Source organism: Elephas maximus, chromosome 19 (assembly GCF_024166365.1).
Source record: "Elephas maximus indicus isolate mEleMax1 chromosome 19, mEleMax1 primary haplotype, whole genome shotgun sequence".
NCBI lineage: Eukaryota > Metazoa > Chordata > Mammalia > Proboscidea > Elephantidae > Elephas > Elephas maximus.
This window is the reverse complement of record NC_064837.1, coordinates 29,460,288-29,487,061: the sequence shown is the minus strand read 5'-3', so window position 1 is coordinate 29,487,061 and position 26,774 is coordinate 29,460,288. Positions and strand designations below refer to the sequence as shown.

Below are 26,774 nucleotides of genomic sequence, written 5' to 3'. Positions count from 1 at the left end.
TACCTGGTGGATTCAAACTGCTGACCTTTTGGTTAGCAGCCATAGCACTTAACCACTAAGGCACCAGGGCTTCCAGCCAGGAAATAGCTGGCCTCAAGAACTAACAAGTGCTGCCTCTTCTTCAACACCGACCTTGTTCTAAAACTCTAGACTGGAGGGAAGGCGATCCTTATTATCTAAGTGCCAGAAAACTTAGCTGAATCAGGCCCTATAGTTGTACAGAAAGCAGAACTTGTAGGCAAAGAACTTGGATATTTATCTGTGGAGATTTCCAAGCAAAATGTTGAAGATGTGACCTGGTTTCTTCTCGCCGCTTATAGTAAAATGCAAGAGGAAAGAGAGAAATTGAGGGGACAACTGTTTAGCAAAAAAGGAATCAGGACTTGAGGATTTGGGAAATTTTCAGCCTATCCAGATTGCAAAAGATGCTAAAGTTAGGAGATTCATTGTCAGGACAGTGCTCTGAGAGAAAGATAAGGGTGTGGCTGGGCAGCTTTTGCTTGTGTTTTGGAGGGATGAAAAGATCAGAATTCGCTCACACAGAGGGCTCTTTTACCTAGATTAACTAACTAAATTCTCACAGTCATCCTGTGAGGTCGGAGTTTCATGCCCATTTTATAGATAAGAAAATTGAGGCCTAGAGAGGCTATGTAAGCAGCCCAAGGCTATACAGTTTATAAACAAGAGTTAGGATTAGAGCCCAAGTTATCTGGCTTCAGAGTCCACTACGCCATCACTACTCAAAGCAATATCAGCATCACCCAGGAGATGGCCAGAAATGCAGAATCACAGGCTCTGCCCCAGAGCTACTGAACCCGAATCTGAATTTTAAATAAGATTTCCAGGTGATTCCTGTGCACGTTAAAGTCTGAGAGGCTCTGGTCTACCCTGCCTTGCTCTTCCAAATCTCTGGCGAATTGATCTGAGCCCAAGTCTCACTTGCCCGCCTGTTTCTCTTACCACCTGCTTCTCTCTCAGCCTGGCACCCTCCTGCTCTCAGCCGCCTGCTACTTTTCCTTTCTGCTGTTCCCTGCTGGGCTTCTCTCTCGGCTGCTCTGAGCGGGAGAGTGGAGTGCGGTGAGCACATTTATATGCCCCACAGATGGGCCTTTGGGTCTTGGGCTTGTACTCTGCAAGGAAGCCCAGGTGTGAATCACTGCTCCTGGGATCAAGTGATCATGAGTGTGCCCCTGGTGTGCCCAGACTGGACACACGTGTGTGGGTCTGTGTTGGTGTGTGTGTCCCCTGTTTGTCTGACGGCTCTCTCACCCTTCCTCCCCAGCCAACTCCTTTCTACTAGTTGTTTAAGATTTAAGGAGTCCCTGGGTTGACCTACGCAGCTGCTAACCAAAAGGTTGGAGGTTTTGGTTCACCTAGAGGCACCTCAGAAGAAAGGCCTGGCAGTCTCCTGGAAAATCAGCCATTGAAAACTCTGTGGAGCAGAGTTCTACTCTGACATACACGGGGTCACCATGAGCTGGAGTTGATTTGATGGCTACAGGCTTTTTTTGTTTAAGACTTAGCTCAGGAGTCACTGCTTCTAGGAAGCCTGCCTTGACTTCTCCTGGAGGAAGGGGTGGTCCTCTCCTTTGTGCCTCTTGATTTCCTGAACACAGGGCCCCCCTGAGTCCCACCATGCTCTGTGGCATGTACATGACTGCCTTCTCTGCTGGACCAAGAGTTTGGCTGGGTCCGGTACTGGTCACAGTCACTTCCATGTCCAGCACACGGTAGCTGCTCAATATGAGTTTGTTGGTTGTAAAACTGACCTGCTGACTGTGTATACCTAGGGCCTTATGCACACATGCAGATTAGAGTGTGCTGGGGCTGGGTCCACCCGCGAGTATCCCGTGTGCCCCGAATGTGGAGGGGCGGGCTGTACCTCCGGTCGGGGAGGATGGGTACCCTCCAGCCCTTCACTTGGCTGAGGCGGGCGTCTGAGAGCTCGATGTGCAGGGGCAGCTTGGGAACCCAGACCGTCATCTCCAGAGGTGCATGGAGGACATCGTAACGGAAGGTGACCCTGGCGTTCATGGACCCTCGAGACTCCTTTCCGCTCACAAACACGTAGTCGCAGCTGCTGGACACCTGGGGAAGGGGAGGGACAGTGGGCGTGTCTTGCTCCATGGGTTTTCCTGTGGGCAGTGCAGGGGACTTCAATCTAACAAGCAGAGCCAGAGAGAGGCGAAGGCCAGGAGGAAGAGGACCCCTGATTCCTCTGGAGGCATTGGCTTCAGTGTGTTTCCGATGCCACTCCGCCTCTCCAGACACTGCAGGGGAAGGGGTTGGGGGTGGAGGGATGGAGGGGTGTTCCCTGGCACAGAGCCAACATGCAAATGTTTTTACCTGAGGCTGTTTCTGACCTGCCACACCACACCTTGGAGGGGGCCTCTCAGGGTGGCTTCCCCTCCAGGTGTCTGCCAGGTAGAGTCCTCTGCAGCACAGAGGAGCAGCCTGCTCTCAGCAGGCTCGACACGGCAGGGAGAAAGTGGAGGGGTGGACGTGAGGGGCAGGGGTGTGGCTCCTCCATGGCCCCTCGGGTAGGGCTGCCCCAGAACATCGGGCAGCTGGTTAATTACACGTGAGGGAGTGGCTCTAGCCAAGTGTGAGGTGACGAGCAAGGAAGAGGAAAAATCAGGGCTGGATAACCCCAAGCACAGACACCTGGATGGCTGCCACCAATGGGCGTGGCTTTTGCATGCCCACGTGGATAACCAACCTGCCTTCCTGCAGGCCCCCTAGGTAGCGCATGCCTCTGAACACATCTTGGTGGACATCTGTGCCCACTCACTGGCTGTCCCTGCCAGTACTTGAGGGCAGACAGAGATGAGTGTACCTGTCAGGTGTGCCCACCTGTACACCTGGCACACCCTGGAATGCATTGTCTGTGCATATGCATTTAGGTGCTCCTGCTGGTACATGCCCATGGGCACACACATGAGGCCCCTGTGTTTGGGGGAGGATCTATCATGCAGCCTAAGGGCTGCTGACATGCTGACAGTTCTAGGGGGTGGGGAGGGTGCCGGGACACTGGCTTATCCATGGAGATGAGCCCTGGCCCGCCCCACACCCCTGCCAGATCCCTTAATCATCTCAGAGGGGTGGGTAGAGGGAAGTGGGGACAATGTCCTTGCCAGAAATGCTCATTTCCTGCTTCAGAAGGCAGACAATTCCATCTGAAGGCTGGCACATTCCATTTAGAATGCTGGAAAACTCCATAAAGCATCGGAGTATATTTCACTGAGAATGGTAACAAATTCCATTAAGAATCTCCACTAATTCCCTTTGGTATCTGAGCCATCATGACTTTGTTCTGGCCTGCTTTGGGGTTGGGGCAGGGAGGGGAGTCAGGGTGGCAGAAGAAGGGACTGCTGCGGCAGGGGGAAGCCCCTGGATTGAGGCCCAGGTCCTGCTCCGAAGGAGGCAGTGGGGTGTGTACAGAGCCATCTTCAGGCTCACTTGTAGGACACTGTTCCTGGATCAGAGATGGGTGAGGTGACCCTGTGCTCCCCAGACCCACAGGCTCCAGAGGCCGAGTGTGGAGAGACCGAGCAAGTGAGGGAGCCCAAAGGGCAGGAGGGAGAAGGACACACACACCCACCTCCTCCCGCTCCCCTGTGGTTGAATGATTTACAGGAACAGGAAACAGATTCCCTTGTCTGACCATTTGACCCTGGGGCCTGCTGGAGGCTGGCATGGGAAATGGCTTGCCCACGCTACAGGTGCCAGGGCTGGACACCTTCATGTTGCTGCCCATTTCACTGCCGACTGTCCCTATCTCGCCTCTGACCACCATCCAAAGCCAGAGGAAGGGGCAACTCTGGAGGCCCTACTGGGGAGGATGAATGTGGAGAACCCACCGTGGGTCCTTGGGGAGGAGCTCAAGGGGAGGATTTCTGGCTGGGGGGAGCTTCAGGAGTTGGAGGAGCTGGGATGTGTCCCTTATACAACTTCCACTCCTGGCCTAACCCACATGCTTCCTGAGGCTTCTTAGTTTGATCTCCTCCATTGGGTCACTAGCCCCATGGATTCCGAACATGTCTTTGAGGGGCCCACTTCCCTCATCTGTCCCCTGTTGCCTTGTCCAGAGCCTCTGACACAGCAGATGCTCAATAATTACTTGCTTGATTGAGTTCTGAAGTCCCTGGGTGGTGCAAATGGCTAATGTGCTCATTGCTAACTGAAAGGTGGGTGGTTCCCAGAGGCACCTCGGAAGAAAGGCCTGGCAATCTACATTTGAAAAATCAACCATTGAAAACCCATGGAGCACAGTTCTACTGTAACACATATGGGGCTGTCATGAGTTGGAATTGACTCTACGGCAGCTGGTGGATTGAGTTCAAGTTGTCCACACTGCGTCTCTCCTCTGCTCTGCGTAACAGTCTCCTCCACATCCCTGCAGGAAGCCCTCCAGGACTGGCAGGGGCAGTACCCAGGGCTTTCCCTCACCCCGCTCAGGCTGGACATGGGATGCCCACAGCTTTTCTTTCCCCTCTTGCCCCCATCCCCCTTCCTCTTGCCTACCATGGGGACCAGCCTGGAATGTAAATTCCCCTCTGGCCTGGGGTTCCACTCCCCGTGGAGGTCTGAGTCCTCCTTCCCCAAGGGCACTGCCTCCAGGAAGCCCACCTTGATGATGTCCTCATTGTCAGACTCGCATTCCACTAGGGTAGAGACGTCCAGGACAAGGCCGGTCACCTCGATGGCGATGACCTTGACAGGGATGGCCACCGTCCGGCCTGTCAGGATGGCCGTGTTGATGATCTCTGTGTCCTGAGGGAAGGAGGGAAGGTGGGGCTCTGCTGAGCCAGATGCCCGTAGTCCTCTGCTCTCCTGGAACAAGCTGGCCAAGGCCCTGGCTCTGGGCTGACCCCTCCTCGGGTGCACGTCCTTCCCACGAGTACCCTCGCACACGTGCACAGGGACATCAGCCCACTCAGCCTCATGCTTCTGCTCAGATGGTCTACTCCCTGGACCCCTAAGCAGCCTTCAGGGTCCACTCACCACCACCACTCTGATGCCAGAGAGCAATCCTTCCCCACCCCTACAGTGCTCTCAGAAATCTGCCATGCTTCTCAGGACTCATATCCAACATGCTTGCCTGGCCATTCAAGGTGCCCCAGGCTTGTTCCATGTTCGCTTGGTCATTCACGGTGCCCCGGGGCTGAGCCCACGCAACCGCTCCAGCCTTACCACCCACAGCACTCTCCTTCTAAATCCATTGCTCCTTTGAACAAACAGCTCACATCCTCACACCACACCTTTGCCCATGTGATCCCTCTGCCTGGGCACCCACCTCATCCTCTCTGACTGTGCAAGCTCTTTTTCCCACTTGACCTTCAAGGTTCAGCTGCACAGCCACCTCCTCCAAGAACCTTCCCTCAGCGGCCCCCTGTGGTGACTTCTCCTGCCTCTGCAGCCCTCAGCATCTGCTGGCCTTCGCCCATCAGGCACTGGGAGGGCACGTCAGGTGTGGGTGGTAGTCACAGGCTCGGGCACCTGCTGTCACGCACACATATATTGATCTGCACACACACATGCATGAGCACGGACACACACGTATCGATCTACATACACACACACCTGCACAGACACCTGTCTGCTGGCTCAGAGCCCTGCCCACTCACCATGGCCAGGGGTAGGATGGCTTGCACATCCCTCTGGATGACCGTCAGCTCGGTGACCGCCCGCTCCAGGTCAGGCAGGGCACTGTGGCCGCGGTAGTCGATGTGCCACATGATCCGCCGCTTGACTGACTGGCTGGTGAAGTTCTCCATCTCAAAGTCCAGCTGCAGGATCTCCAGAGGCCCCTGGCCCTCCCTGCCAGGGGTGGGGAAGGAAGGCGAGCCGAGGATGAAGGGCTGGGAGCAGCCCAGGAGTCCTAATACCAGGTGGGGACCCCACCCCAGCTGGGCAGCCTGCCTGGCTGAGTTCTTCTGAGGCCTTCTCCAGCCCACACGAGGCGCCCCATCCTCAGGACCCCCTCCTAGAGGCCTGGACTCCAAGGTCCCCATAAACCAAGTCCCAGCCCTTCTACAAGCCCCTGCCTCCTCCATCAAGAACCTCCACCCCTCCCAGGTGCCTGCCCTGCAAAGAGGTGGGCAGAAGCACCATCCCAGGCTCACCTGGGAGGCAGGGGTGTGCCCTGAGCCCAGGCCACATCCACGGTGGCTGTGGAGTGTTTTGCCCCAGTCAGCAGCTCCGAGGTCACATGCCACTGGCCACTCCGTGACTTGGTGCCTAGAAGGGTTATACCCTTCTTGGCCTTCACCCTGGGGAAAAAGGGAGAGGAAGAAGTAGAGGGTCAGGGTAGGGCCCACCTGGCCACCTGCCCTAGGCTCGGGTTGGATGTAGTTCTAGACTCAAAGTGTGAGCTGAATCTGAGGAATCTGGTATGATGTAGCTGAAGCCTCTGACCCTCAGTGGAACCTGCAGTCATTTCTACCATACCCCTGCCAAGTCTTTAGTTAACTTCTACTTGTATATCTTAGTGACAAGGAACTCACTACTTCTGCACACATCCTGTCGCATTTCCAGAAAGCCTCTAAGGGGTACACACCTCTTATATTTAGCTGAACTGTAACAGCCATAGGTCTGCTGGGGCAAGAGAGAACTCACTCACTCAACTCCATTTTAATTCTGGCAGTTCTTCAGATCACTGGAGAGGTGGGCAGGTGCCCTAGCAGCCTTCTCTTCTCCAGGCCTAAAATTTCCAGTTCTTCCAACTGTTGCTTTTTGCCCTGGTTTCAAGTCACCTTATATCCTGGTTGGCCGTCTCTGGACACTTTGAACACATAGGTGTAGTGTACTACACTAAGTACAACACTGTGGCTGTGCTCTAATTAATATTGACTAAAGCAGCATGATGAAGCAGCCCTGGTGGTGCGGTGGTTAAGTGCTTGGCTGCTAACTGAAAGGCTGGCAGTTTGAACCCATCAGCCGCTCTGGGAGAGAAAGCTGTGGCGGTCTGCTTCCATAAGGATTACAGGCTTGGAACCCTATGGGGAAGTTCTACTGTGTCCTCTAGGGTTGCTATGAGTGGGAATTGACTTGATGGCAACAGGTTTTTTTTTGGAATGCAAAGTGAATTATCACCTCCTTAATTCTTTTTTGCTGTACTCCTATTAATGCAGCCCAAGATCTCTGATGACTGATTTAACTCATGAAAAAAAGAAAAAAGAAAAAAAAAATTTTTTTTTTCTTTTTTTCACATTCAACTATCAATCCCTGAATCAGGTATGACTGTTTCCAGGAATATTTGGACTTTAAGGTGGAACACTCAGGAGAGTACTTAGTCAAAAAGGTTGGGGGTTAAGGGCAATGTTGCAGGTCCCGTGCATAGTGCTTGGGGGTGAAGGGTTTTGGTGGGGCCTTTTCTGTGTCCCTGGAATCACCCAAAATAGCTCAAACCGCGGGTTCCTACTATGAGACACTACGTTTTGTAGGGGCGTGATATGAGTGAAGATATTTCTGAATTCAAGAACTGTATCCTGCTCAGAAAGAAAAATTGAAAAAATTTCTCCCAACTCCAGGACTTGGGGCAAATATCTGAACACACGCACATATGCCTACTCATCTTTTGGCTCCCAGCCAAGGAGCTTCTCTGTAGTCTCCATTTCTCCTCTTTGGCCTCAGACTCCTCATCTGTAAAATGGGAGCATTGCACTGGCTGATGTCTGAGGGCCCTCCCCAGCCCCAATTCTATCATTCTAGATGTCCATGCTTGTGAAAACTGACACGTCCCATTTACCACAATGCCAAATCTGGCTACGTATGAAGGTAGGCACAGGAATTTTTGTTCCCATCAGATAACAACCTGAACACTGAGGTTCAAATAAGTGAGGTGTCTTCCTGAGGTTGCTCAAGCGCTAAATGGAAGAGCTGGGATTAGGATGCTGGACAGGTAGATCTGTGAGCCTCCTACAAGGAGTCAGGTATGCATTTGATCCTGAGCCTCCCTACCTGAGTGTGAAATGGTCCACGCTGGGGCTGGAGGGAGAGGAGGAGTTGGGGGCCAGGTAGAGGAGGATGCTGAGGACTTCCCCGGGCTTGAGGGGCCGGTCTGGCAGGCGGATGATCAGGTTGCTGTCCAGCCGATGCTCTTGCAGGGTCCTCTTGGGGGGCGGGCGGAACAGGCTGATGCTTCCAATGCGCAGCAGAGGGTGCTGGGTGGGGCTCTCAGCCCGGGCCCCTGTCCCAGGCCCAGTTCCCCGGCGGGTGCCCCCGCACCCCCCAGATGCATCTGGGGGATGGAGAGTGTAGTACAGCTCAGCCTGCTGGCTCTCTCCTGCTGCCTCAGGTTCCAGCCCATCGAGAGACTTTCGGCGGGCAGTGGGTGGTGAGGCTGGGGCAGGGGGTCCAAACCAGGCCAGGGGCAGCTCAGCCCGCACTAAACAGGTGGCCAGCCCCCCACTGAGGCGACAGGAGCTTTTGACTTCCCGGGCATCCCGGAAGGCATGCAGACGGACGCAGGGCAGCCGCTCGGTGATGCTGAAGTCATCCCAGTCCCGGCCGGCCACGTAGAAAAGCACCTGGGCCACTGGCTGTGAGGCGGGCACGCGGGCACGGACGATGAATGCCCGCACCTTCCAGTTGACCGTCAGGCGCTCAGGGATGTCCAGGGTGCTGGATGGCTGCAGGAGCTCCCGTGCCACCACCTGGCTGGTGCTGAAGGGACCCAGGGAGACGTTGAGGACTGGCAGCTCCTTGGTCTGGAACACCACGAAGGGCTCGGAGCGCTGCAGAGAGCCGTTGGCGACCGTGGGTGGAGGAGGCCTCACCTCCCGAAGGAAGAAGGCCAGACGCGTGTGCGACAGGCGGTAGCTGACTGGCAGCACTGGGCTGGCCTGTGGCCCCGGTGGGCTGGGGCTGGCGGGGTGGGAGCGGCTGGAGGCTAGGGACAGAGCAAAGAGGTCCAGAATGGTCAGAAGAGGCCCATGTGTGGACCCCATGGCACGCCAGCCTCCATCCCTCCCATCTGGACTGCCAGCCTGGCCACCGTGTTTGCTGGGGTGTTAACTACCCTCACTGCTGCTTCCTTTCTTTCTCTCCGAAATTGGAGTAAAGCTAACCCAATTGCAAATCACCATGGGGCTTTCACAAGGTGCTATTCCCTGGGGTCCTCATCTTTAAACCAAGCATGAAAATCCTTGCTAGCTCCAAGTACCATCGTGGGGATGTCACAGAGGAGAGCTGAGAGTGCCGAGAGCAGAGTGGGGCCTGGTGTGGCCCCAAGGAAGTGCTACTTCTCACTAGGAAGCCCGTGTGCCATGCTCTGTGCTCTGTGCTTGCCACCATCAGTGTGTTTATCTTCAGAGCTATCCTCTGAGGTAGGTATGATCACAATCTCCATCTATTCAGCCAGGATTCTGCCCAGAACTTCTATTTTTTGAGTGCCCATTCTTAAGTCTCACAGAAAAAGGAACTAAGGTTCAGGAAGCTGAAGTGACACATGGGAGGAAGGGGCCAACGGCAGGATTTGAACCTGGGACCTCTGATAGACTGGAGCCCTTTAGTCCTGCACCAGCTGCCTCTGGAGGGTGCAGGGCCCCAGGGAACCTGAGCTTTCCCCCACTCCCTCTTTCCACACACAATATACACACGGAGTTCTCAGTCTCCCAAACCCAAACATGAGCCTCCTGTTTGACTTTTCCCTCTTTCAGCTGCCTGTCCCTACCCATCCCGGAAGCCACCAATTCCACCTCTTGACTCCAGTACGCCTTAGGTCGTCCCCTCTTTTCCATCCCCAGGCCCCTGCCCCAGATCTGGACTTGCTTCTGTTGCTATGGCAATGTAACACCTCCTAGCTGGGTCCCTTCTTCTCCATCCCATCTCCTTGTCTCATGTCCCACACAGCAGTCTTTTTCTTTCAGACACTCACAGCTCAAAACCTGCTGAACACTTTCAAGGAATGGAAAGAACCCCAGATGTAGGTTTGAGGTCTGAGGTCCAGTTCAGGATCTTCCCATGGGCTCCCTGAGTCATGTGCTTCACCTTTAAAATTGGGGAAATACTAAGGTTGGTCTCACAGAATGTTTTGTTGATACTTGAATGAGGAAACACTAGATAAATTGTGCAACCCAATGCAAATGTGTGCAAGTATTATTAAAGAATCTCTCCCTCTGCTTACAAACCCACACTCACCCTGGGCTGAGTGCTGCTTTCAGGTCCCCCTCTCCCCATGACTCCTTCCCCAGCCCCAGCTTCCAGCCTAACCAGATAACTTGCTGCATTGGCGCTCGCTGATGCTGGCATGTCTCCCCTCCTTCGCTCATGCAGTGCCCTCTACATCAAATGCTCTCCTTTCCCACCTCCACACATCCAAATCCAAATCCAAATCATCCTTCCAGGCCCAGCCTGAGCGCCACTTCTTGCATGAAGCCCTCCAAGATGGAGGAATTTCCACAAAGCTTTGTCTTCCTTTGATGGGATTTCCCCCATTCTGCCTTGTGTGGGAGTTAAGTATCAACAGGGCCTTGTATGTAGCTGATGTGATTGACATGGCTGATCTACACTGAGTGATTCCACCGAGAGCTGGGTCCTGAGGAGGAGACTTCTAGTCGGCACTATGATGGTTGGTGGCGCAATGGTTAAATGCTTGGCTGCTAACCGAAAGGTCGGCAGTTTGAACCCACCTAGCTGTGCAGTGAAAAGTGAAGATGTCACCTTGAAGGCTAAGGTGTGCCTGACCCAAGCCATGGTATTTTCAATCGTATCATATGCATGTGAAAGCTGGACAATGAATAAAGAAGACCGAAGAAAAGTTGACGCCTTTGAGTTGTGGTGTTGGGGAAGATTATTGAATATACCATGGACTGCCAAAAGAACGAACAAATCTGTCTTGGAAGAAGTACAGCCAGAATGCTCCTTAGAAGTAAGGATGTTGAGACTACGTCTTACATACTTTGGGCATGTTGTCAGGAGAGATCTGTCCCTGGAGAAGGACATCATGCTTGCTAAAGTACAGGGTCAACTAAAAAGAGGAAGACTCTCAAAGAGATGGATTGATACAGTGGCTGCAACAATGGGCTCAAGCATAACAACAACTGTGGGCATGGCGCAGGACTGGGCAGGGTTTCGTTCTGTTGTACACAGGGTCCCTATGAATTGGAACTGACCCGACGGCACCTAACAACAACAACAACAGCTGTGCTGTGGGAGAAAAGACCCGACCTTCTCCCATAAAGAGCCTGGGAAACCCTTTGGGGCAGTTCTACTCTGTCCTATAGGGTCGCTATGAGTCGTAACCAACTTGAAGGCACACAACAGGCACACAACAACGTTAAACCTTGACAGTTTCATAAACATTCACACCCATTGCTCCTAAATACAATGAACTAAAAATTCCTTACTCTTGAGGCTCCAGTGTCTATTTCATATATTTTTTTAATTTCCTCATTTGAAAAATGAAGAAATTGACTAGTGGTTGTGAGAGTGGTGGCACTTGGTCTCATTGCTTCGCCTTCAGGCTCCTCCTGAGCCCTAAGGACCAGCTGGGGAAACCGCCAGGCCTCAGTCCTCTGGGTCTCTATGTTAACCACCACAGGGCCTGCCTCTGGCAGCTGCCTGCCCTCCCATCAATCCCAGGAGAACTCAGTTCCCAGGCTACCCTTCCCCACTAGATGCTCTGAGTTCTGCAAGAAACACCAGTTGGTGATGGTGGGGTTAAGGTGGGCAGCAGAGTCTAAGATGAGATCAGGAAGACATTTGCAGAGATGTAGTGTGCCTTCCTGGCTGGTGTCTGGAGTCCCTGCCCCACAGTGACTCCTAAAGCCTCTGAGAACGTGTCCTTGTCGCCTGGGGTTTGGCTTGCCCCCAGATGTGCATGTGGGAGTCCAGGGTAGCGGCCTGAGCCTTGGCACACAGCAGCCACCAACTGCTTTGGAGTTGAAGGTTCTCTCTTTGCCCCAGACTCACTGGACAAATTGCTTCCCATTTGTGGACCTTGGTGTTCACCTGTAAAGGTGAGGTAGTGACATCAGCCCCACCCACCTCACAAGGATGCGGAGAGCAGTTCAAAGGCCAGGGGGTAGGACATGTTCTGTAAACTGCAGGGTGGCCCAGTGGGGCACTGCTGTGTGGGGTGTGGATGTCCAGGGTTGTGAGTCCTGGGGTGGAAATGGGGAGGAGCCATTGCGTCTCTCTGGGGAGGCAGAAGGACAGCTGCAGTAAGTGAGCTGTACATCCAGGCCCAGGATGGTTGGGGTGGGGGGATGTGGAAGGTCAGAACCACTGACCCTGCCCTCGCTTATCTGATCTCAGGAGACCCCAGACACCGATAAGTGGCACTTAGTTCCTTTTGCCCCCATTCACCATCCCAGCCTCACACTGACCATCTGGACCCCTTGGAGGCACAGTGGGCAGAGGCCACCAGATGGGTCCCGGATTCAGAGGGGCATAAAGGATGGGATTAGAGAAACATGTCTGCACTCACCCTCCACCCTGGGGTAGGGAGCTGGTCTGGCGAAACCAAGATGCTGGATCATTCGAACCATCTTTGCTGTTCCTTGAATATGCCAAGAAAATAATGCTCCTGCCACAGGGCCTTTGCATTCGCTGTCTTCTCTGTCTGGAACTTTCTCCTCTTGATATTCAGGTGGCTCTCTCTCTGTGTCTCTCTCTCCAGCCTTTGCTCAGAGACACCCGCCATGATCATCCTATCTAGGATAACACCTCCCTCTAAACCATCTGCCCTTGGTCTCTCTCTATGCCCTTTCCTGCTTTATTTTCTTCATAGCAATCATCAACTAGCTTTATATTATAGGCATGTGTGTGTTGTTGCTGCCAATGAGAATTTAAGCTCTGTGGGGCAATGACATGACTTTGCTCCTTGCTATATTCCCAGTGCTTAGAACATGGCCTGGTATCTAGCAGGTCCTCAGTAAACTTTTGTTGAATGAATGAAATGATCTGAATGAGCTGCCCAGCACTGATGGGATGCCATGGGAGTAATGAGTTCCTCCTCAGTGAGGCATCCAAGGGAAGATTGGATAGCCACTGGGGAGACTGGGCATCCAGGCACTGGGCTAGGGGCTCTTAACCTTTCTCAGCAACACTGCAGATAAGAAAACAGGGTTTCTGAAAGGGGAAGTAACTCTTCTTAAGAAAGGGGAGGCATTCAGAAAGAGGGGGCAGAAAAGATGATGTCAGAATACCACAATTTTTGTATTTATGTCAGTGTGACGGACAGCACCCCTTCCCACCATTGCAAATCACTCTCTCCTTCTGGGGCCCTGAGGTCTACTCTGTGGGGGTTCAGGGTGAGGTCCCTGAGACACTAGCACCAATCTCTGCCCTCTCATTCACTTGCTCTGGGGCCTAAAGGAAGTTGCTTGGCTCTCTAGGCCTCAGTTTCCCCAGGGAGGTCGGGGAGACCCTGGAAGCAGTCTGGTATGGTTGGAGAGAGGGGAGGGGAGACGGGTGGCATTGGGAAACTGGTCAACTTTTCAGAGACACTTTGTGTGAGAATTCATGTACTTGCGTGTTAGATGTGTGTGTGTGCAAACATGCACAGTGGCCTGTGTCTTGGCCCAGAGCTCTGAGCTCCAGGTGTCATGGAGCAGCGGAGTGTGGGACGGACACCGGTAGGGAAGGCTGCTGGAAATGGGGGATCAATACAGAGACCAAGGGTAGGCCAGGTCCAGAGGTGGGCAGAGAGGGACTGTGGAGGTGAGGCCGGAGCAGGAGTGGGGAGGGAATTTGACAGCCAGGACCTGCTCTGCCTTGGACATACTCAACATAAGGAAGTGGTGTTCATGCCCTCCAGACTGACCCAGGAGTATACACACACACATGCACACACACTCACTCACGCTCACACACAGGCTGGCACCCAGAGACCACACACCAGGCTGCTTATACCTGTTCCACGGGCTTGGTTCTGAACACTGGTCCCACCCTGCTGTCTTGCTCTGCTCCACTCTGTCCTCAGACTCCAGGCTCCCAGCCTCCAACACTCCGTTTAACCCCAGCATGCCCCGCGGAGCCGACTGTTAGTACAGGCTTCCAGTCAGCAGCCTGAGCCCTCCCCTGGGCAGCAGTCAACTTCCCCCAAGGCTGCACAGCCCCAGGCCTCAGGAATCACCGGTTCTCATTGGCGTCCAGCCCCAGTATCCCCTCCCTTGGTGCTGTCTCCTTCTGGAAAGGGCTTCTTTAGGGCCTCACTGGCTCATGGTAGAGATTGGCTATTTCTGCCCCTCCCAGCCTGTTTCTCCAAGGACCCCTGGAGGTGCAGTGGTTAAGTGCAGTTTGAATCACCAGCCGCTCCGCAGGAGAAAGATGTGGCAGTCTGCTTCTGTAAAGATTACAGCCTTGGAAACCCTATGGGGCAGTTCTACTTGGTCCTATGGGGTTACTATGAGTCACAATCGACTCGACAGCAGTGGGTATTGGCCTGTTTCCCCAGGAAGACCTGATGGCACTAGGTGGGTGGGGGGCAGGGATGGGAGGACAGGCTGGGTTCATTCAGCTTCTCTACATGGGGACAGCAATGGGGACCTTCACACCCCTCAGCCAGGCTGTGCCTAGCATCGGAGACTTCCTGCCTGAACTGTGCGCGCAACTTCCTCCCTATAACCCTGGGAAGACACAACCAAGGATGGGATGTCCAGATGCAGAACACTTCACTTCCCCTTCCCTCAAATGCCCAGCCCCCAGGGACCCATGTGAGCACTGTCCTGGGGGCCACTTCGGGGCCCTGCTCAGCTTGAGGACAGGCAACCTTCGCCCCTCCCTTCTTGTCCCTGAAATGGAGGCTAAGCCTGGAGGCTTCACCAGGACCCAGAGAAGGCTTGCATGTGGGGGGGGGGGATCGCCTCCTCCCTGAAGCCCTCCTGACCCCTTTCACTGTCACCACGCTAGGCAGACTCTCCCTCCCTGCAACTGCTCTGCTCTGCCCCACCCCACCTGATCAGAGCTTGGCCCTGGGTGAGTGTGAGATGCAAACTATCAACTGCCTGTCTCATAAGTCACTTCTTGGAATGCTCCCGGGGGCCTCAGGATGCTAGCCCACGTGCCCCTTCACCTGTGCAGAGCCACTCAAGCCACCTCCACCAACAGAATGACAGACATGCTTATATGTTTGCCGTTTCAATTGGACCAAGATGGGCAGACACGGGAGCTGGGCTGGCTTTGCATAGTACAAGGCATGGCACAGAGTAGGTGCTTAACACATGTCAATTCTATTCCTTATGAGGCTGGGGGCACCTGCTCAAGGCCTTGAGGCCCACCCCCAGTGGCTGGACAAAGCCCCGTTGCCCTCCTTTCATCCCAGGCTGGCCCTAGGTGTCTGGGGGCATGGTCGGGGCCCTTTGGCCACCCCAGATGACTTCCCCCACCTCTCCCCAGGGGCAGAGGCCAGCCCCCTGCTCTTATTTAATACATAAATGAATCCGCTTGGAGCTAGGCCGGGGTGCAGACGCCTCTGGCCATCTTCCTGCTTCTAATAAAGATCAGATGCTTCTGCGTCTACCTTTAATTTTCCCCAAATTAAAGCTAATCACTTGCCAATCAGGACAAAAATCTGTCATTAGCTTTGTTGAGTTTGAGGGCTGCGGGGCACAGCAGGACATGCCAGCAGGGGCTGCAGGCGGGCTGGGCTGCCCTGGGAGAGGACTCGGCCAGCTCACCTCTCCCTGTGTGTGCGTGACACAAGACGTTGGTGTTTGGGGACCCCCCGGCACAGTGCTCCTGAACTTGCCTGAATATGATTATCAGTTGGAACAAACAAAACAACAAAAGCAAACAGATTCAAGGGCCTGACCCCGGCTTACACGATCAGAATTTCCGGGGGAGGGACTTGGTAAATTGTCTGTTTATCCAGCATTTCAGGTATTGTCATCACACAAAAAAAACACAGAAGTCTGCAAAACACAGCACGAAGCAGGAAGGGTTGGGAGATGTTGAAGGGGTTGTGATCCACATGGTACAACATCAGGGAAACTGATGGTTAATGGCAACAAGTACCCAGAGCTTAGAACAGTGTCCAGCACACTGTCGTTGTTGTGAGTTGCCACTGAGTCAGCTCCAACTCACGGCGACCTCATGTACAACAGAACTGAACACTGCCCTGTCCCGTGCCATTGTCACAATTGCTGGTATGCTTGAGTCCATTGTTGTCTTCCAACCTGGGGAACTTATCTGCCAGCACTATCTCAGACAATATTCTTTTATTTTTGTGTTAGTTTCCTAGGGATGCCATATCAAAATACGACAAGTGGGTGTCTTCTAAGAATAGAAATGTATTGTCTCACAATGTGGGGGGCTGGGAGTCCTAAATTAGGGTATTGTCAGTAGGGCCATGCTCTCTCTGAAGGCTGTAAAGGAAGATCCTTCCTGCTTCTCTACCTCTTCTTTCTGTGTCTTTCTCTGTCTGCTCTTTTCTTTTATAAACCCGTTGCCACTGAGTCAATTCTGACACATAGCGACCCTATAGGACAGAGTAGAATTGCCCCATAGGGTTCCCAAGGAGCAGCTGGTGGGTTTGAACTGCTGACCTTTTGGTTAACAGCCAACCTCTTAACCACTGTGCCACCAGGGCACCTTTCTTTTTTAAAGACAGCACATACATTGAATTAGGACCCACCCTACTTGGATGTGACCTGATGTAAAATTAACTGATAACATCTTCAGAGACCCTAATTCCAAATAAGGTCACATTCACAGGTATAAGAGTTAGGGCTTCAACACATCTTTTTTGGGGATACAACTCAATCCATAACATTTGATGCAAAGAGACTGCAAGTTTAGAGAACTTGAATAACCTCAGCAGTCTCTCAACAAGGTAGAAATTTGAACTTTTCTGTTGATAGAACTTTTCTGTTGAGTGCTATCAGGTTGAGGAACATCTTAAAAATCTGAAACATTTGAAGCGGACAAAAATCTGTAAGTCTTATGTCTTTGGGCTTGGAGTGATGTGAGAGAAGCAATGAGGCAGTTGTTATTGCTAGTTGCCATCTAGTTGATTCCAACTCACCGCAACCCCACGTGTGCAGAATAGAACTGCTCCATAGGTTTTCAAGGCTGTGACTTTTCAAAAATGGATCACCAGGCCTGTCTTCTAAGGTGACTCTGGGTGAGCTTGAACCATCAAACTTTTGGCTAATAGTTAAGCTCTTAAATATTTGTGCCACCCAGAGAATCTAACTAGGCAGAGGTCACTGTATTTTTGTCATTGGTTAGTGGTTAAGGATTGTATAAAAGGGACACACATACTAGGAGCCCTAAAACATGGCATAAACAGAATACAAGCCATAACTAACAATGCACAAGCATGAGAAGAGAAACTAGGTAACTGGGAGCTCCTAAAAATCAAACACTTATGCTCATCAAAAGGCTTCACCAAAACAGTAAAAAGAGGACCTACAGAATGGGAAAAAGTTTTTGGCTATGACATATGCCCAAATCCACCAGGGTCTAATCCCTAAAATCTACAAGACACTGCAAAACCTCAACAACAAAAAGACAAATAACCCAATTAAAAAATGGGCAAAGGATATGAACAGACACTTCACCAAAGAAGACATTCAGGTTGCTAACAGATGCGTGAGGAAATACTCATGATCATCAGCCATTAGAGAAGTGCAAATCAAAACTGCAATGAGATACCATCTCACCCCAACAAGGCTGGGACTAATCCAAAAGACACAAAAGAATAAATGTTGGGGAGGTTGTGGAGAGACTGGAACACTTATACACTGTGGGTGGGAATAGAAAATGGTACAACCACTTTGGAAATTGATTTGGTGCTTCCTTAAAAAGTTAGGAATAGAAGTACCATACGATCCAGCAATCCTACTCCTTGGAATATATCCTAGAGAAATAAGAGCCATCACACCAATAGATATATGCACACCCATGTTCACTGTTGTGGAATGACATCAAGGACATCATACATGAAGAAAGCAAGAGGTTACTGAAAAGACAGGAAAGAAAGAAAAGACCAAGATGGATGTTGGAGGAGATTCTAAAATTTCCTCTCAAATGTCGAGCAGCTGAAGCAAAAGGAAGAATTGAAGAAGTAAAAGAACTGATCAGAAGACTTCAAAGGGTGGCATGAGAAAACAAAGTAAAGTATTATAATGACATGTGCAAAGAGCTGGAAATGAAAAACCAAAAGGGAAGAATATGCTCGGTGTTTCTCAAGCTGAGAGAACCAAAGAAAAAATTCAAACCTCAAGTTGCAATAGTGAAAGATTCTGTGCGGAAAATACTAAATGACACAGGAAGCATCAAAACAAGATGGAAGAACAAACTCTATCAGCATTGAAAAGCGAGATAGACAGCTCCACAATAACAGTAGGAGGCTTCAACTCACCACTTGCGGTGAAGGACAGGACATCCAGAAAGAAGCTCAATAAAGACACGGAAGATCTAAATGCCAGAATCAACCAACTTGACCTCGTAGACATATACAGAACACTCCACCCAACAGCAACCAAGTATACTTTCTTTTCTAGTGCACATGGAACATTCTCTAGAATAGACCACATATGAGGTCATAAAGCAAGCCTTAGCAGAATCCAAAACATTGAAATATTACAAAGCATCTTCTCTGACCATAAGGCCATAAAAGTAGAAAACAATAACAGGAAAAGAAATCAAACACTTGGAAACTGAACAATACCCTGCTCAAAAAAGACTGGATTATAGAAGACATTAAGGATGGAATAAAGAAATTCCTAGAACGCAATGAGAATGAAAACATTTCCTATCAGAACCTTTGGGACACAGCAAAAGTGGTGCTCAGAGGCCAATTTATATCAATAAATGCACACATCCAAAAAGAAGAAAGGGAGAGGCAGAGCCAAGATGGCAGAATAAACAGACGCTTCCAGTGAGCCCTCTTTACAACAAAGACCCAAAAAAACAAGTGAAATGAATATATTTGTGACAAGCTGGGAGCCCTCAGCATCAAAGGCAAGCTTGACAACAAACTGAGGGACAGGGGAAGGAAGGGACCGTTCAGAAGAGGAAAGGAGTTACCGGACCTGAATCGGGGGGAGCCCTCAAGCACCATTCCCGAAGCGGCTGTGGTGGGGCAGTGGCGGCAACGGGCTGGTCCTAGCGTTCGGCCAAAGTTTCCTCAGGGAGAAGCAGCAGCCACACAGCCCACTCACACCTCCGGAACCTGAGCAGAAGGGCGCTCTCGGCAAAAGCTAAGTACTTGAGTTTATTTTACCGCGCCCCCCCCCACCCCCAAGCCGGCTTCAGCGGCTGAATCCTTGGGCCTGAGATAGATCCTGGTGAGCACCGGGAGCCGTCCTCCCAGCCATGGGGAAGGAAAAAATTTGCAGCTGGGGGAAAAGATAATTTGCTAGCTCCATTAACTGGGGGAGCTCAGGACAGAAGCGGCTCCTGTCCAGGCATAAACCGTCCGTGGACCTTGAGCACCTTTCCCTTCCACATGGACCTGTGTGGGCCTATGTCGGGAGAATAGGCCCTTGTTGGCAAACTCCAACCATTTCAGCTGTGCGGTGGAGAGGTGGGTGCTTGACGTTTGACATTGCTTTGCCTATTAAACAGGGTCCTCACCTACCCACATCAGGGACCTAAGGACTGGTAGCTCCACTCAGGTCACCCAGCCACCCATGACAGCGCTCCAAAGATAACAGGTACCTCCCAGTCCTTACATCCAAAAACTTTGGGTGCCCATGGCCCCTCTGCAGAACCCACCCACCGGCACGCTCTAGGGAACAGGGACGCATTTTCCTCAGAGACACTTGGGGGTTGGTTCTCATCCCCCGCCTTGTTCAGAGCATGACACCCTGCTGCAATCAGATACGGGTATATACGCCAATCACCCCTGCCCCTCTAAGACTATAGGACAGAGCCTGTACCACACACTTGATGATCAGCCACCTGGAAAGCTGAGCTGAATTCATACAAGAAAACTGAATGGACTCCTAGACTGAAATACCTGATAACAGCTCTAGTGAGCTGGGGACAGGACACCAGAGCTCCAAAGGCGAAAATAATCAAGCTGGCTCACTCAAGCAACCCATAGGGGTATACCAAAACAAAACAAAGCAAGCGGCTACGACACAATAAGCAAGCATAAACTAATACAATAACTTCTAGATGGCTTGGAGACAACAGTCAATATCAAGTCACATAAAGAAACAGACCATGATCACCTCAATAGGCTCTCAAAACAAAGAACCCAGGGATCTTCTAGATGAAAGTGCATTGCTGGAATTACCAGAAGCAGAATACAAAAGTTTAATATACAGAACCCTTTGAGACATCAGGAAGGAAATGAGGCAATATGCAGAACAAGCCAAGGGACACACAGATAAAGCAGTTGAAGAAATTAGATTATTCAGGAACATAATGAAAAATTTAATAAGCTAGAAGAATCCATAGACAGACAGCAATCAGAAATTCAGAAGATTAACAATAAAATTTCAGAATTAGACAACTCAATAGAAAGTCAGAGGAGCAGAATTGAGCAAGTAGAAGCTAGAATTTCTGACTTGAAGATAAATCACTTGGCACTAATATATTTGAAGAAAAATCAGATAAAAGAATTTAAAAAATGAAGAAACCTTAAGAATCATGTGGGACTCTATCAAGAGAATAACCTACAAGTGATTGGAGTACCAGAACAGGGAGGGATAACAGAAAACACAGAGACAATTGTTGAAGATTTGTTGGCAGAAAACTTCCCTGATATTGTGAAAGATGAGAAGATATCTATCCAAGATGCTCATCGAACTCCACATAAGGTAGATCTGAAAAGAAAGTCACCAAGACATATTATAATCAAACTTGCCAAAACTAAAGATAAAGAATTATAAGAGCAGCGAGGTATAAACGAAAAGTCACCTATGAAGGAGAGCCAATAAGAATAAGCTCGGACCACTCAGCAGAAACCATGCAGGCAAGAAGGCAATGGGAGGACATATTTAAAAAATTGAAGGAAAAAAATTGCCTGCCAAGAATCATATATCCATCAAAACTGTCTCTTAAATATGAAGGTGAAATTAAGACATTTCCAGATAAACACGTTTAGGGAATTCGTAAAAACCAAACCCAAACTACAAGAAATACTAAAGGGAGTTCTTTGGTTAGAAAATCAATAATATCAGGTATCAACCCAAGACTAGCACACTGGGCAGAGCAACCAGAAGTCAACCCAGACAGGGAAATCAAAAAAAAAAACAAAGCAGGATTATATAAAAAAAAAAAAAAACCCAAACAGGGTAACAGCGATGTTATTATATAAGAGAAGACAACATTAAAATAATAAAGAGGGACTAAGAAATGTAATCATACACCTTCCATATGGAGAGGAAGATACGGCGATACAAAGAAATAAAAGTTAGTTTTAAATTTAGAAAAATAGGGGTAAATAATAAGGTGACTACAAAGGAGACAAACTATCCTACTCATCAAAATAAAATACGAGGGAAAAATACAGACTCAGCAGAAGCAAAATCAACAGCAACAAATATAAGGAAAGGACAATATATAAAGAAAATCTAATCAGCACATAAAATTAAGTGGGAAAAAGAAACTGCCAACAACACACAAAAAAGACATCAAAATGATAGCACTAAATTAATAAAAAAAAAAAAATACCTATCCATAATTACCCTGAATGTAAATGGACAAAATGCACCAGTAAAGAGACAGAGAGTGGCAGAATGGATTAAAAAACAAGATCTGTCTATATGCTGCCTACAAGAGACACACCTTAGACTTAGAGACACAAACAACCTAAAACTCAAAGGATAGAAAAAAACATTTCAAGCAAACAACAATCAAAAAAGAGCAGGAGTGGCAATATTAATTTCTGACAAAATAGACTTTAAAGTTAAATCCATCAGAAAGGATAAGGAAGGACACTATATAATGATTAAAGGGACAATACACCAAGAAGATATAACCATATTAAATATTTATGCACCCAATGACAGGGCTGCAAGATACATAAAACAAACTCCATCAGCATTGAAAAGTGAGATAGACAGCTCCACAATAATAGTAGGAGACTTCAACACACCACTTTCGGTGAAGGACAGGACATCCAGAAAGAAGCTCAATAAAGACACGGAAGATCTAAATGCCACAATCAACCAACCTGACCTCGTAGACATATACAGAACACTCCACCCAACAGCAACCAAGTATACTTTCTTTTCTAGTGCACATGGAACATTCTCTAGAATAGACCACATATGAGGTCATAAAGCAAGCCTTAGCAGAATCCAAAACATTGAAATATTACAAAGCATCTTCTCTGACCATGAGGCCATAAAAGTGGAAATCAATAACAGGAAAAGCAGGGAAAAGAAATCAAACACTTGGAAACTGAACAATACCCTGCTCAAAAAAGACTGGATTACATTTCCTATCAGAACCTTTGGGACACAGCAAAAGTGGTGCTCAGAGGCCAATTTATATCAATAAATGCACACATCCAAAAAGAAGAAAGGGCCAAAATCAAAGAATTATCCCTACAACTTGAACAAATAGAAAGACAGCAACAAAAGAAACCTACAGGCACCAGAAGAAAACAAATAATAAAAATTAGAGCTGAACTAAATGAAATAGAAAACAGAAAACAATTGAAAGAATTAACAAGACCAAAAGCTGGTTTTTTGAAAAAATCAACAAAATTGATAAACCATTCACTGAACTGACAAAAGAAAAACAGGAGAGGAAGCAAATAACCCGAATAAGAAATGAGAAGAGCGATATTATAACAGACCCAACTGAAATTAAAAGAATCATATCAGATTACTCTGAAAAACTGTACTCCAACAAATTTGAAAACATAGAAGAAATGGATGAAGTCCTAGAAACACACTACCTACCTAAACTAACACACACAGAGGTAGAACAACTAAATAGACCCATAACAAAAGAAGAGATTGAAAAGGTAATCAAAAAACTCCCAACAAAAAAATACCCTGGTCCAGACGGCTTCACTGCAGAGTTCTACCAAACTTTCAGAGAGGAGTTAACACCACTACTACTAAAGGTAGTACTGAACATAGATAAGGACAGAATACTACCAAACTCATTCTATGAAGCAACCATATCCCTGATACCAAAACCAGGTAAAGACACCACAAGAAAAGAAAATTATAGGCCTATATCCCTCATGAACGTAGATGCAAAAATCCTCAAAAAAAAAAATTCTAGCCAATAGAATTCAATAACATATAAAAAAAAATAATTCACCATGACCAAGTGGGATTCATACCAGGTATGCAGGGATGGTTCAACATTAGAAAAACAATTAATGTAATCCACCACATAAATAAAACAAAAGACAAGAATCACATGATTTTATCAATTGATGCAGAAAAGGCATTTGACAAAGTTCAGCACCCGTTCATGATAAAAACTCTCAGCAAAATAGGAATAGAAGGAAAATTTCTCAACATAATAAAGGGCATTTATACAAAGCCAACAGCCAACATCACCCTAAATGGAGAGAGCCTGAAAGCATTTCCATTGAGATCAGGAACCATATAAGGATGCCCTTTATCGCCGCTCTTATTCAACATTGTGTTGGAGGTCCTAGCCAGAGGAATTAGGCTAGATAAAGAAATAAAGGGCATCCAGATTGGTAAGGAAGAAGTAAAAGTAACTCTATTTGCAGATGACATGGTCTTATACACAGAAAACCCTAAGGAATCCTCCAGAAAACTATTGAAACTAATAGAAGAGTTCAGCAGAGTATCAGGATACAAGATAAACATACAAAAATCGGTTGGATTCCTCTACACCAACAAAAAGAACATCGAAGAGGAAAACACCAAATCAATGCCATTTACCCTAGCCCCCAAGACGATAAAATACTTAGGAATAAATCTTACCAGAGCCGTAAAAGACTTATACAAAGAAAACTACAGTACACTTCTGCAAGAAACTGAAAGAGACTTACATAGTGGAAAAATGTACCTTGCTCATGGACAGGAAGACTTAACATTATAAAAACGTCTATTCTACCAAAAGCGATCTATACATTTAAGGCAATTCCGATCCAAATCCCAACGACATTCTTTAATGAGATGGAGAAGCAAATCACCAACTTCATATGGAAGGGAAAGAGGCCCCGGATAAATAAGGAATTACTGAAAAAGAAGAATAAAGTGGGAGGCCTTACTCTACCTGATTTTAGAACCTATTATACCGCCACAGTAGTCAAAACAGCCTGGTACTGGTACAACAACAGATACATGCACCAGTGGAACAGAATTGAGAATCCAGATATAAATCCATCCACATATGAGCAGTTGATATTTGACAAAGACCCCAAGACAGTTAAATGGGGAAAAGATCATCTTTTTAACAAATGGTGCTGGCATAACTGGATATCACTCCATGCACAAAAACAAGCTCAAAATGGATCAAAGACCTAAACATAAAATCTAAAGTGAAAAAGATCATGGAAGAAAAAATAGGGACAACGTTAGGAGCCCTAATACATGGCATACACAGTATACAAAACATTATAAAGAATGCAGAAGAAAAACTCGGTAACTGGGAGCCCCTAAAAATCAAACACCTCTGCTCATCCAAAGACTTCACCAAAAGAGTAAAAAGACTACCTATAGACTGGGAAAAAGTTTTTAGCTATGACATTTCTAATCAGCGTCTGGTCTCTAGAATGTACATGATACTGCAAAAACTCAATACAAAAAGACAAATAACCCAATTAAAAAATGGGCAAAAGATATGAATAGACACTTCACTAAGGAAGACATTCAGGTAGCTAACAGATATATGAGGAAATGTTCACGATCATTAGCCATTAGAGAAATGCAGATCAAAACTACAATGAGATTTCATCTCACTCCAACGAGGCTGGCATTAGTCCAAAAAACACAAAATAATAAACGTTGGAGAGGCTGTGGAGAGATTGGAACACTTCTACACTGCTGTTGGGAATGTCAAATGGTACAACCACTTTGGAAATCGATTTGGCACTTCCTTAAAAAGCTAGAAATAGAACTACCATACGATCTAGTAATCCCACTCCTTGGAATATATCCTAGAGAAATAGGAGCCTTTACACCAACAGATATATGCACACCCATGTTTATTGCAGCACTGTTTACAATAGCAAAAAGATGGAAGCAACCAAGGTGCCCATCGACGGATGAATGGATAAGTAAATTATGGTATATTTACACAATGGAGTACTATGCATCAATAAAGAACAGTGAGGAATCTGTGAAACATTTCATAACATGGAGGAACCTGGAAGGCATTATGCTGAGTGAAATTAGTCAGTTGCAAAAGGACAAATATTGTATAAGACCACTATTATAAGAACTTGAGAAATAGTTTAAATGGAGAAGAAAACATTCTTTTGTGGTTACGAGACGGGGGAGGGAGGGAGGGTGGGAAAGGGGTATTCACTAATTAGACGGTAGATACGAACTACTTTAGGTGAAGGGAAAGACAACACACAATACCGGGGAGGTCAGCGCAACTAGACTAAACCAAAAGCAAAGAAGTTTCCTGAATAAACTGAATGCTTCAAAGGCCAGTGTAGCAGGGGCAGGGGTTTGGGGACCATGATTTCAGGGGCCATCTACGTCAATTGGCATAATAAATCTATTAAGAAAACATTCTGCATTCCACTTTGAAGAGTGGCGCCTGGGGTCTTAAACGCTTGCAAGCAGCCATCTAAGATGCATGAATTGGTCTCAACCCACCTGGATCAAAGGAGAATGAAGAACACCAAGGACACAAGGTAATTACGAGCCCAAAAGACAGAAAGGGCCACATGAACCAGAGTCTACATCATCCTGAGACCAGAAGAACTGGATGGTGCCTGGCTACAACCAATGACTGCCCTGACAGCGAACACAACAGAGAACCCCTGAAGGGGCAGGAGAGCTGTGGGATGTAGACCCCAAGTTCTCATAAAAAGACCAGACTTAATGGTCTGACTGAGACTGGAAGGACCCCAGCGGTCATGGCCCCCAAACCTTCTCTTGGCCCAGGACAGGAACCATTCCTGAAGCCAACTCTTCAGACATGGATTGGACTGGACAATGGGTTGGAGAGGGGTGCTAGTGAGGAGTGAGCTTCTTGGATCGGGGGACACTTGAGACTATTTTGGCATGTCCTGCCTGGAGGGTAGATGAGAGGGTGGAGGAGGTTAGAAGCTGGAGGAATGGACACGAAAAGAGGGAGTGGAGGGAGACAACAGACTGTTTCATTAGGGGGAGAGTAATTGGGAGTATGTAGCAAGGTGTATATGGGTTTTTGTGTGAAAGACTGACTTGATTTGTCAACTTTCATTTAAAGCACAATAAAATTTATTTAGAAAATTAAAAAAAAAAAAAAGATGGAAGGAATGCACAGAGTCATTATACCAAAAAGACTTAGTCGATATTCAACCATTTCAAGAGGTGGCATATGATCAGGAACTGATGGTACTGAAGGAAGAAGTCCAAGCTGCTCTGAAGGCATGGGCGATACACAAGGCTTCAGGAATTGATGGAATATCAATTGTGATGTTTCAACAAACGCATGCAGCGCTGGAGGTGCTTACTCGTGTATGCCAAGAAATATGGAAGACAGCTTCCTGGCCAAATGACTGGAAGAGATCGATATTTATGCCTATTCCCAAGAAAGGTGATCCAACCGAATGTGGAAATTATAGAACAATATCATTAATATCACACACAAGCAAAATTTTGCTGAAGATCATTCAAAAACGGCTGCAGCAGTATATCGACAGGGAACTGCTGGAAATTCAGGTCAGTTTCAGAGGAGGACGTGGAACCAGGGATATCATTGCTGAT

The 26,774-nt window shown here is 48.4% G+C and overlaps 1 protein-coding gene across 1 annotated transcript in view; it reads right to left on the bottom strand.

Annotated features, from left to right (window-relative positions):
- The window catches only part of TMEM132E (transmembrane protein 132E), a 74,632-nt gene that overhangs the window by 3,708 nt on the left and 44,150 nt on the right, over positions 1 to 26,774 (bottom strand). The window contains exons 2-6 of the mRNA XM_049861104.1: positions 7,963 to 8,893; positions 6,126 to 6,272; positions 5,628 to 5,820; positions 4,630 to 4,773; positions 1,883 to 2,088 (exon numbers count right to left, since the gene is read on the bottom strand). Coding sequence (XP_049717061.1) covers positions 1,883 to 2,088; positions 4,630 to 4,773; positions 5,628 to 5,820; positions 6,126 to 6,272; positions 7,963 to 8,893 — 1,621 coding nt within the window. The remainder of the gene's footprint in view (positions 1 to 1,882; positions 2,089 to 4,629; positions 4,774 to 5,627; positions 5,821 to 6,125; positions 6,273 to 7,962; positions 8,894 to 26,774) is intronic.